This window comes from Leptinotarsa decemlineata, unplaced genomic scaffold, assembly GCF_025532065.1.
Source record: "Leptinotarsa decemlineata unplaced genomic scaffold, Ldec_3_MD MMD2_tig00026336_RagTag_RagTag, whole genome shotgun sequence".
Taxonomy (NCBI): domain Eukaryota; kingdom Metazoa; phylum Arthropoda; class Insecta; order Coleoptera; family Chrysomelidae; genus Leptinotarsa; species Leptinotarsa decemlineata.
This window is the reverse complement of record NW_027412692.1, coordinates 7,898,111-7,911,495: the sequence shown is the minus strand read 5'-3', so window position 1 is coordinate 7,911,495 and position 13,385 is coordinate 7,898,111. Positions and strand designations below refer to the sequence as shown.

The following is a 13,385-nucleotide window of genomic DNA, read 5'->3' as shown; positions in this document are numbered from 1 at the left end:
TATCTTCTGGCTTGAACAATTTTTCTGTGTTTTATCTAATGTAAATTCAAATATCCACGACTGACAATTCATATTTATCAATGGCACACTGAATTTTTTCTGTTCGTAACTAATTTCAATTATTTACTTCAAAATATTTTACTTGGCAACAGCACAAATCTGCCAGAGGCTAATAAATAGGACTGTAGATATGAAAATGACATTCGAAAATATTTTGAGGAAAATTTGTCGAGCATTCGTGATTGTACAATTGTTGGAATAAACATCTAGAGGTCTTGAAGTTTCACTTTCATGTAGGGTCTTCCAACAGGGACTTCCGGCCATCTTGTTGAAGCTACCTCTGTCAAATTAGTTATCATTTATTTATTCTGTTTCGTCAAATCACCGTGGCGGATGTAGCATTCAACAATACGTGTAAATAATAATTTTTTTTACCAAAATGGGTGTTCGGGCAGCGTACCGCGCGCTTCGCCCATTTTCCGATCGCTATAATCATCCTACCGAGAGGACTATTCGCAATGTGATGGATAAATTTGCATCTGTGGTTCAGTAAACGATCGACCAACATCCGTACGTCGACGTAACGCAAGATCTGCCGATAACATCGCTGCTGTCTGTGAGAATTTTCAGGAAAATCCGAGGATTTTACATCGCTCACAAGGAATCGGCTTTTCGCAGACCACAACTTGGCGAATTTTGCATCGTGACTTGGGCCTGCACCCGTACAAAATTCAAGTGACCCAGGAACTGAAGGTTAATGACCATAGAGCAGTTAGCAACATCTTCAGCGAATAGGCCCATTTCTAGATGAATGAATAGGTATGTGAACAAACAAAATTATTGAATTTGGGACTGTACCAATCCACATGAGATGAAAGCGCGTCCAATACATTTCGAAAAAGTCACGGTTTTGTGTGGCTTTTTGGCTGGCAGCGTCATAGGTCCACATTTTTTAGATACGACGGTGCCCAGGCCATCACTGTCAACACCGAGCACTACAGATCGATTATAATCAACTTATTTCGGCCTGAATTGGATGATCTGGACACCAACGACATTTGGTTTCGACAAAACGGCGCTACGTCCATACAGCTTATGCTACATTGGCTATTTTGCACGTGGAAATGATGGGATCTGGCCAACGAGATCGTGCGATTCGACCCCGTTAGACTTTATTGTGTGGTTTTCTTAAGTCGTAGGTGTATGCGAATCAACCACAAACCACAGCGGTCCTCAAAGCCAACATAAGCCATGCCATCGGTCACATTCAGCGCGATTTATGCCTCGGAATCATGTAGAATTGGACTTTTAGGTTGCGCTTCACCCAGAAAAGCCGTAGTGAACATTTGAACGACCTTATATTTCACTCATAATGGTAACAGGCGTATTGGGATATTTTCTGACACCAGAAACCCAAAAGTACGGTTGTTCCCGTAGAGAGAGTTATGTAGGTGAAACTTGAAAACCCTTAGATGTAAGAAAAAATGAACATCGTGAATTTATAAAAAGGACGCAGTAAGAGGATCAACTATCATATTCTGAATTCTACTGGTAAATACGTGATGAGATGGAGGGTAGAAAAATTGTCATGAAAGAATACCACTTGGTTGCTATACAATGTGACGTTTGTAGAAGAAAATATACCTGTTTCGTGTTTTAACAAGTTTCGGCTTCAAAAACGGAAGAAGAATACTTCGGAAACGTTAGCCAGTTAACATTCGTAAATATGACACGGTACTGATTAATTGGGCTCATCAGTGGTTTATATTACGCTGTAACTTCTCAGGGTTGATTTTTCAGTTTGACCTTCATTGCACTTTGGCGAATTTTTTATTGGTTGAGTTTCACTGGAGTTTTTTGGAACACCAAACCGTTATTTTAACACCTAGACACGTGTTTCGATTACCAAGTGATCATCTGCAAGAGGAAGATCAAACTAAACATACTTACAATGTTATCCTTATTTATATCATAGATACCTCTTCTAGGTACTTGTGTCTTAAATTATTTTCGTGATATTGCCTTATCTACTAGTCTTAAATCAATTTTACAATGTGTCCTTATGTAATAGGTAAATTTAATAATCAAAATATTATTTCAATAAGCTATATAGTATAACTATCAGGTATTGGTCCCCCATCATTATTCGTAATATTATTAGGTTTACTCATTTTCACACTCTCATAGGCATCTAGATGTCTGTTGTTGGTAACTTGTCTAACTAATCTTAATGAACTAAAGTCTATGGAATGGTTTTGTTGCAAAATATGATGGGCGACTGCTGATGTTTCAGGTCTTCCATATTTTAAGTGTGCTCAGTGTTCCTTATATCTTATTTTAAAAGATATTTTTGTCTGTCCGTAATATTTTGCATCGCAGTCCTTACATTGAATTTCATAAATTCCAGACTTTTTCGAATTCTTGACTGTCTTTTGGATTTCCTAAAAGGATCTGTAGTGTATGACTCGTTTGAGTTATGTAGCTTCATGATATAGCAATTTAACAATCACTCAAAACTATTTTTTTTTCAGAATGGCCTTCCGTCTGTGGATAATCCTTATGTGTTCAACGGAGACTTCGTGGACAGAGGAAAAAGAGGTCTGGAGGTGTTTCTGATACTTTTGCTTTGCCTACTGGCTATTCCCGGAGCAGTTTATCTCAATAGAGGGAATCATGAAGACATCATAATGAACCAAAGGTAAAATGCGTACCCTCAGATTCATTTTTTACTGTTACCGTAGCAATTGGAGCAGTTAGAAAAAAAGCAATTCAGTTACTTCAGTAAAAGATTTCATACTTCTCTGCTTCCACTACACAAGTCTGCAACAAAAAAGCTGTCTGGATTTTTTCGGACATCTGATTTTTATGGATGTAGTTGTTGTGAAAACTAAAAAAATGTCCAGAATGTCAAGTCATTTGATAGAAAAGAAATTTTTTGGACTAACTTGAAGTCATCAATAAAAAAGTACAATTTTATTTGTATTACTGCTTCTAAATATATACATACAGGCCATAACTATCATCAATTTCTAAATGAAGAACGCCCTATGCCCTACTTTGCCCGGACAAGTTGGTTTATTGTACCAATATTGAAAGTTTATGAATACATTTAATGTCTCAAATGACCCAGCACACCAGCTTATTTCCATAGATGCTTCAAAATGAAGTCTCAAAGCAGTTCTGCTTTCCGTACACCTCAAGGAAATCTACAAAAACCTGGAATCGGTTCTTTACAAATTAAAATAAAATGACCACGGTTGGCAAGTGTGCAGTGATTTAAAAATCTTGGGCATGTTGCTCGTACATCAATCTGGGATTTCCAAATTCCCTTGTTTTTTGTGTCTGTGGGATAGTAGAGACTGAGCAATTCACTGGACCAAAAAGTGTTGGCCTCTGAGAGAGCTTAACGTTGGCTAAAAGAACGTCCTGCATGAAATTTTGGTGCCTCTTCATAAAGTTCTTCTGCCACCACTTCACATAAAGCTGGGATTGATGGAGCCATTTGTAGTCATTAGCTTCGAAAACCTGATATCAAAGTTTCCAGACCTTTCAGAGGCAAAGTTGAAGAATCAGACGGTTTATGGCTGATCCACAATTCATCACAACCTTGACGGATCCTCAAAGAGAACGGTGGATTTCTTCGAATAGGTCACAGAGAAATGTTTAAGCAATAAAAAAGACCCTTACTACAAACTAACGGTCAAAAAAAAGTTGAAAACATGCTTCAGATTGTCTAATGAGTTTGAAAATACCCTTTTTTATCGCCTCTTTTAGGGTATTTCCACCTTTCACAATTTGAAAAATATAACAAATATAATGGAGAACGTCATAACTGAGTTTCCTCCACAAAAAATTAATGATTCTCGCTCGATACCCTTTTCTTGATTCCACCTCGAGTACTTTCCAGAAAATTTAGATTTGAGTGAAGAGAATGGTGAGCGATTCGACCAAGACATTGAGGAGATAGAAAAAGATACCAGGAAAGATAAGTGTCTCAATGATGGCTAACTAATGTTGGACCCTTCAGAGAGACCTTCCATATGCTTACTACAAACGAAAATGTACCAAAAGAAGTCTTAGTGGGAAAAAAATGTGTATAGTGCTTTCTACTGAATATATTTTAGATAATGGCTTGACATTTTTACAACTTGTTATGGAATAAATCGGTTTTTGGTGAAGGCGCCAGTGTCAACTTTTTTCGAATTCTATAAATTCAGAAAATTTTGCTTTCATCTTTGATTCAAACCATTGTGTGCCCTCATTTCAGTAATGAAACATTTTATTTTTTTAATGCTACAAATTCAAAAAGAAAGGAAAAAAACTATTTAGTATAAAAGTGATGTATTCTTGAAGTATAATCGACATGGTTCTGTGAATAGTCTGATACAAAACCAAATTGAAACTGAGGAGAATCTAAAAATACTGAAGGAAAATGATTCTTGCTGAGTACGTTCAAGTTTGCTTTGTATCAAAATAAGATTGATTTGAAGCGACATCATGAGGAATAATATCATTTTATTTCATGAAAATTTGCCACATTTTTTTTATTGATATGGAGAAGTAAAACCTTCATGAAGTTCTGATAATACCCATGGTATAGTAACAATTATAATAAAGTATCCTATGATTGGAGTAATATGTTGTGTATCCCTTAATGAATGGCATCTGTTCCCCAAGGAATTAATGTTAACCTAATTGCATTAATGAATTCTTTTTAACAGACCCCATTTCAAAGGTAATAAAAAACAAATGCGATTGTACAGTAAACAGAAGTTTTCACTCAGTGCTATTCCATTAATTTCCAAATATCCGTTCTACCGTTTCCAGATTGATAGCCCTCCGTTTATTGTTCTCCATTCTACATACAAATCACATCACCAGAATAGTATTATAAAAACAATCGAGGCATAAAGTTTCGTTGGTATTCATTTGTTTGACAGATTAATTGTTATTGATTGGAATACACCATTTGTTTCCAGATATGGTTTCATACGGGAAGTTCAGTCAAAGTACAGGGTGAGTATAAATGATTCTTGTTGGCAATATTTTATTATATATATATATATATATATATATATATATATATATATATATATATATATATATATACAGGGTCCTGCAACAGTGGCGCGGTGTTCCATATCTCTATATAGGAAGCAGATAGGAATCTAATTTTCTATAATATTACCTTATTGCTCGAGCTCGACAAAATAAAAATATTGGCGGTCACACAGGGTGTTCGATTTTTTCTGGGCGGATCCCAACTGTGTCTTTTTAAATGGCAACCTATATTTTTTATCGCTTTTTCGGTTTCTTCATAGAAAATAAAATAAACTTTATGTATATCTGCACTTCGAGAATATTGACGGTTTTCGAGATATCTAGCATGACAGGTTTTTTTTTCCAATATTCGTCACTCAAAATATTTGAAATTATAAAGTGGTGCCAAGTCCAGTTGAAATTTTTTTTTGGTCGAATATTCTACATTGGTAACTCTCTCAAACGATATATCTGAAATCGACCTGTGATATACAGGGTATGAAAAACCGCTTGCCAAATATTGTAAATGAAAATTTGCAAAATCTTCCTTAGATTAAATGGAACACCCTGTATATTATTGATCCATAAGAAGCGCCAACGAAACCTCTACAAATTTCATTAAGTATTCCCTATGGCTAAGTTCAATAGTTTTTCTTCAATGAGCATTTCTTTCGAAAAATGGTCATTTTTTCAAAGCGAAATCCATTTGACGACTGATAAAAATATACGAAAGATATCTTGTTTCAATTTTGTACATTAGAAGGTGTCCAAACAAATATTTTTTAACGAAATAAATGTATGTACCTATCACTTTTTGCTAAATGGAAAATTATGTTTTCATTGGATGCAGAATTTCACTCATAAATCGTGCAATATCAAACCAAACAAGTTAAAAGAAAGAAACATTATAAATAACTATTTTTTTCATGTTATTATATTCATTCAGAGCTTGAGTTCTAGATATTCAAATTTGTCAACTGGCAAATTACAAAACTACAAAAGGGAGAGTTTAATTAAGGTTGATAATGAAACTTTTATAAAATATGTTCAACATGTCTTCCATTTTCTTGAATGCAGAGCTGAAGTCTATGTTTGAAAGACTGTTCTACCCTGCGCAAGACAGCTGGTGTAATGCTGCGAAAAGCATTCGTTATTCTAAGTCGCATATTTTCGGGAGAAGTTGGTGGCTCAACGTAAACCATATTTTTCATGTATCCCCATAAGAAAAAATCTAGTTTCGTCAAATCTGGTGATCTAGTGGGCCACCGTACAGGCCCATTCCGTCCTATCCATTTATTGGGAAATACTTCATTTAGATGATCTCTCACTTCTGCCGAATAGTGAGAAGGTGCACCATCATGTTGTAACCACATTCTATTGCGGAGGTCAAGAGGAATATTATCTAACAAACCTTGTAAATCATTTCGTAAGAAATTGAGATACATTGCACCATTCATATGTCCCTCAAAAAAGTATGGACCAATTACATATTCTCCAATGATGCCTCCCCAGACATTTATCGACCACCTATGTTGATAATCCACCTGTCTCAATAAGTGAGGATTTTCTGTCGCATAATAATGGTAATTATGTCGATTTACAAATCCATTTTTATGGAATGTCGATTCATCCGACCATAAAATATTATTGAAAAAATATTCGTTTCGACGAATTTTGTTCATGGCCCAATTGCAAAATCTCACTCTTTTCTCGAAATCAGCATACAGTAGTTCTTGATGTAACTGAACGTGGTATGGATGCAAGCGATGTTTCTTCATTACTCGTTGCACTGATCTCTCACTTATATCCACTATTTCCCCAATTTGTCGTTGACTCCTACTAGGATCTTCTTCAACAGCAAGAAGAACTTGCAATTCATTATCTTCATTAGTAGCTGGCTTGATGCGCTCATGTTTGGAATAATTAATAGATCCAGTTTCAACGAATCGTCCCAAGACCTTTCGGAAAGATCTTTCATCTGGATGCCTTCTATCTGGATACCGTTGAGAATAAATTCTACTTGCCAATAAACAATTCCTGTCTGATTCACCTAATATGAAAATCATATCAATCAAATCACTTTTTGATAACAACATTCTGATGAAATTATACCGACAGTTCAACTTCACGATTGACTAAAAATTTCAATATTCATTTGCAGCCAAATATTTTGTTCTGTCATTTGCCAGACTAGTTGATTTCCAATAAATATTTCATTCGCTGAAAGGTTGTTTTAGACCGAAAGAATATGGCACAAATTCCGAGATTTTTGAAATTATTGTAACTATTCAAGAACGTCCATTTTGTGGTGTAATTCGCAACTTGTTTATCTAGCAACAGGTAATTTTAGGAATGGGCGATATTTTAAGGAAAGGGTATTTTTTGTATATTCTTATCAGTCGTCAAATGGATTTCGCTTTGAAAAAATGACCATTTTTCGAAAGAAATGCTCATTTAAGAAAAACTATCGAACTTAGCCATAGGGAATACTTAATGAAATTTGTAGAGGTTTCGTTGGCGCTTCTTATGGATCAATAATATACAGGGTGTTCCATTTAATATAAGGAAGATTTTGCAAATTTTCATTTACAATATTTGGCAAGCGGTTTTTCATACCCTGTATATCACAGGTCGATTTCAGATATATCGTTTGAGAGAGTTACCAATGTAGAATATTCGACCAAAAAAAAATTTCAACTGGACTTGGCACCACTTTATAATTTCAAATATTCTGAGTGACGAATATTGGAAAAAAAACCTGTCATGCTAGATATCTCGAAAACCGTCAATATTTTCGAAGTGCAGATATACATAAAGTCTATTTTATTTTCTATGAAGAAACCGAAAAAGCGATAAAAAATATAGGTTGCCATTTAAAAAGACACAGTTGGGATCCGCCCAGAAAAAATCGAACACCCTGTGTGACCGCCAATATTTTTATTTTATCGAGCTCGAGCAATAAGGTAATATTATAGAAAATTAGATTCCTATCTGCTTCCTATATAGAGATATGGAACACCGCGCCACTGTTGCAGGACCCTGTATATATATATATATATATATATATATATATATATATATATATATATATATATATATATATATATATATATATATACATCGGAAAAGTCTAGGGTAAAAATAAATGCATGAGGTCGTTTAATTTCGATTAAATTGGTACACTCGACCACCCTGTAGATTTCTATGGGTTGAACAAAGCCTGCAAAAACGGTAACTAATCTTTTATCAAGTTTTATACAAACTGTAGGTTTTCGGCTAAAATGGATAATCTGAAAGTGTCAAGTTTGTACATTCTATGCAGTTCTTGCTCAGCAATTAAACTGGAAATATTGTGCTTTAACATGGAACGCCATCACTTACCATTGGCTGAGATGAATAGAGCTGTAGGGCTTCTTCAAGGTGGCATGCGACAAAATGATGTAGCTCTTCGTTTGGGGGTCTCCCAAAGTGTTATCAGTCGATTGTGGCGGCGTTTCCGTGAAACTGGCAGTCCAGCCGAACAACATCCAGGGCGAGGACGCGCTACAACTGCAGTTCAAGACCGATTTTTGGTTTTAACCGCAAGAAGACAACCGATAATCACAGCACCTGAGTTGGTTAACGTGTTGCAGCAGACGCACCAGGTAACCATTGGTCGTGATACTGTCAGAAATCGACTGCATGAAGCAGATCTCCACAACAGAAGGCCACTTAGATGTCCACCTTTGTCGAGAGGCAATCGCTGTAGAAGATTAGAGTGGTGTCAAGAACATCAAAACTGGGATGCAAATGATTGGGCTACAGTTTTGTTCACAGACGAATCCAGATTTGGATTTCATACAGATTCTCGTCGAGTAAGACTGTGGAGACGACCTAGAAATAATGAACGTTTGAGACACGTCCTGGAAGTCCACACATACAGAGGTGGTACAGTAATGCTATGGGGCGGAATCATGATCGGCGGCAGAACCTATCTCGTTTTTCCAAATCGCTCCCTCACAGCTCGACAGTACCTTGACACCATTCTTCTACCTATCGTCCGTCCGTTTGCTGGTGCTGTTGGTGAAAACTTCCACCTAATGCACGATAATGCTCGTCCACATGTCGCGCGTCTAGTGACTGACTGGCTCACCAACGAAGGAGTTGACGTATTACCATGGCCAGCACAATCACCGGACCTGAATCCCATCGAGCATGTGTGGGACATGCTTCAACGAAGAATTACTCCGCATATGGGGAATATTCACACAACGTTTCAATTGAGAAAGCTTTCAATCGCTGAATGAGCAAATGTACCTCAACAAGACATTGACAATCTCATTTTGTCGATGCACGATAGATGTAGGGCCGTAATAAACCAGCGTGGAGGCCATAATTTGTTGTAAGTTACATTCGTTTAATAATAACCCGTCAACTTTTTCTCCCTAAAGCGATCTAAAAAAATATTATTGCCATTTTTAAAAATATCCCTAGACTTTTCCGATGTGTATATATATATATATATATATATATATATATATATAAGGCTTTCCACAAACTGCAGTTTGAGGAGTGCCTAGAAGATGACAGTACTACCAACTGTCGAAAGCGCTCGCAGATAATTAATAGAAGATATAAAGCTTCAAATCTTTTTTGTAAAATTTAATATTGAAATATATATATATATATATATATATATATATATATATATATATATTATTTGTGTTTATGTTTCATTGGAAATTTTCATTTATAATTTTCATTGAATGAAATGTTACGCTAATAATATGAAGATGGTCTTCATCATGGTCAGCTAGTGTTTTGACTTTAAACAATTATAAGTTGGAATTGAAAAACCATCAGACATATCCGAAACCAAATTCTTGAATCTGTTTTATTTGTTTGGGAGGCAAAGTTATTTTCCACCCTCGCATAAATTATTCCATCAACAAGTTTGAAAATTGATGGTGGAATTTGAACAATTTCACTATTAAATTTCAAATTCCTTGATGATTTCTAGAACACTATTTCCTACCAACATGTGCATGTGAGTAGTTTCGAAATGGTTTTACAATTCTCATAGTTTGAATAGCAAGTTTGAACAATGGGATGTTGGGTTATCTCCGATTATATATAGAGCCAAACCATTGATTCTATAGCAAAAATTCAATATTAACAATTACGAGGGTGGTTCAAGAAGTACCCTGTCTGACGTAGATGGTGCTAGTTGTTTGAAAAATATCACTGTATTGGAATATACAAAATCTATAAAGCATATTTTTCAAGTTTGAAGACGCTACGTTATTTAGTATTTGTGTGGCAGCCATCAATAGCGAACATTTTTGGTGAATTTGTAAAAATGGAGAAAATTGGTCATCATTAGGTGGTACAATACTTTTATTTGAAAAGCCTCAGCCCAACCAATATGAAAGCTGAACTGAATTCTACCGACCAAATGAGGTACGACTCCAGAAGATGGTGAAGAAAATCGTCGAACTAAAGTACGCGAGCTAGTAGACTTAGTAGGCATTTCGAAATGTGCGGTATATCGTATATTATCTGAAAATTTTGATATGAGAAAGCTGTATGCAAGATGGTTTCCTCGTTTGCTCACACTCGAGCAGAAACAGTGCCGTGAAGATATTTCAATTGGGTGTTTAGCGAAGATCCACAGCAACAAAGCAGAATTCTTGTGTTGTTTCATAACCATGGATGAAATATAGGTCCATCACTTCACACCTAAGACAGAAAAACAATCAAAACAGCGGAGTCAAAAGGTAGAACAGGCTTCAAAGAAGGCAAATACCGTTTCATCTGCAGGCAAGGTTATGGCATCGGTTTTTTTGGAATGCACGTGCATTATCGCATTGACCAAAATTACCGAATTGAAGTTTGAATTGCTACCTCATGCATCCTATTTGCCAGATTTAGCACCTACTGATTCTTTTCTGTTCCCACACTCGAAAAAATGGGTCAGTGGTCAAAGATTTTCCAACGATGAAGTAATGGTATCAGCAGTTAATGGCTATATTGAGGAGCAAGACAGTTATTTATTTATTTATTTGTGTCCAAACAGACCTACTGATCTAATTACATGGATAAATATACATACCTGAAATATTACAAATAATTCATATTATTAATTCAAAGTAAATGTAGAAATAAAAGTGAACTCAACTCTATTATTTTTCACAATATTAGTTCTAATTTAACAAATGAGAAAATTTATTTTAGTATTAATTATAATAAGTTAGCATTAAGATGATAAATCTTATAAAAACGCTATCGACTTCATTGAACGTCCGGGGAAAGTGTATAGAGCTGCAAGGAGATTATGTTGAAAAATGATTATTTTTTTTCAAAATTGTTGTGTTTTCTTTGTTGGGCGGGTACTTTTGGCACCACCATTGTATTATACGAAAACTGGTATATTCAGTTAATTGCAAATACCATTCTCTATAAGCTAATTAACACAACGTAAAGTGAGACCTCAAAGAAATGAAGTGTGGTGTTCCTCAGGGATCCGATTTAGGTCCACTATTGTTCTTGATCTACATCAAAAACATATGTAGTATCATGGAATCAGCAGAATGTATCTTGTTTGGAGATGATACAACTTTAATGTGTTCTAGTAAAGACTTAACTAGCTCACAACTAATGATGGAAGATAGCAAAACATTGGCTTACAATTGGTTTGCTGCTAACAAGCTCACCTTGAATAAAGATAAAACTCAAGATATAATCGTATCTTCCAATTGCAATATTCCCTAATCTAAAAGTGTTAAGTTTTTAGAATTCACTATTGACCATAGATTGAGCTGACCTGATTATATCAAAGCTATGTTCAGCAAACTTTCTACTGTTTTGTTCATTTTGAGGCGACTGACCGATGTGGTCACCTTGATGACGCTGAAAAGAGCCTACTACGGATTATTTCACGCAGTTATTTCTCATGGTATTCTCATTTGGAGTCATTCAAGTAACTCGTTGAGTGTGTTTAGGTACCAGAAAAAGGCCAAAGGCATTCTAGCTAAAGCAGGTTACAAAGATCATTGTCGTCCTCTTTTTATTCAACTCGGCATTATGCCACTTCCCACACTGAATGTATATAAAGTGAACCTGGAAATCCATGAAAATGTTAACAAATTTGAAAGACATGGTGAAAATCATGCATATGAAACGAGATCCGCAAGTTTATTGAACCTGCCTAGACATAATCTGACTATCAGTCGAAGGAATTCACTGATCTTAAATCTTTAAATCATCTTCATTCATCTCAAGTCACTCAACCTCACTAAATTTAAATTTATTATAAAAAGCTCACTCCTCCAACACTGTTTCTATAATATAACGGAATATATTGAAATTGCGGGATCTTTAACTTACGAAAGGCCTCATTAAATCAATATACCTAGATTTTAATTTTAGCAACATATTCCAAAGATTTTATATTCATGATTCTATTTATACCTATATTCTTTACTTATATTTCATAGTAGATGAATTTTATCTCTGATCAGGGATTTCTGTATTTGTGACTTGCCATAAATGTACAACTGTATGTAAAATGGTCAAATAAACTACTCTACTCTACTCTGATTCATGGCCTTCGGAAAACAATAACTTGATTTCATCTGGAATTAGAGATGATACTTTCTAATGCTAGAAAGATATGAATTCCTCAAAACTAGAACAACTTTGACATAGCAGCTGTAAGCAGAAGTATGTCGAAAATATTTTTTTCGGCAACCCTCCAGAAAGTACCTACTTCCCTGACTAGTTCGAAAAGAATCATATTTTTGTTATTATTGTAAATTTAAAAATCTTGGAAGGTATGGTTTTGATAAATGCAGATGATTATTACTGTAGCATCGAAATAACGGCTGACTACTATTTAATACGAAATTTGTTTGATTTGATTTTTGACAGTATGCACGGTTTCTAATCACAATTATCGCAATAAACTATGGAAAACAGCACGAAATTTCCAATGCAGCAGCTGAATATTACGTGAATTACAAAAAAAAATTCGATTTATCTTATTATCCACACCTCTGGGAATCTCCAATTGAAAATCGGAAAATGTTTGAATTTACCCAATCTTGAAAAGTGCAGAAGCCATATCATTCATCGAACTTAAGCGACGTTATTTGCTGATAATGGTGGAAACATCACAAATTTGAAGAGACATGGTGGCTGGAATTCCACAAATGTTGATGAAAGACATATAGACAATTCACCTTAAAAAAAATGTAAATTTCCAAGATCATACAAAGATTATCAGATGAAAACAATCAATGTGAAACGGAAACTTCACCTTCTTGTTCTGACTTCAACAACAGGCATTTAAATATACCAAGCATTTA

At 35.2% G+C, this 13,385-nt stretch overlaps 1 protein-coding gene across 8 annotated transcripts in view; it reads left to right on the top strand.

Annotated features, from left to right (window-relative positions):
• rdgC (retinal degeneration C) overlaps window positions 1-13,385 on the top strand; it is a 172,328-nt gene that overhangs the window by 125,416 nt on the left and 33,527 nt on the right. For all 8 annotated transcript variants that reach the window (XR_012467417.1, XR_012467420.1, XR_012467419.1 and 5 more), the window contains 2 exons: window positions 2,532-2,698; window positions 4,980-5,016. Coding sequence is in view for 3 of the 8 variants with exons in the window: in XM_023157508.2 (XP_023013276.2) it covers window positions 2,532-2,698; window positions 4,980-5,016 (204 nt within the window). In the remaining 5 variants the exon portion in view is untranslated. The remainder of the gene's footprint in view (window positions 1-2,531; window positions 2,699-4,979; window positions 5,017-13,385) is intronic.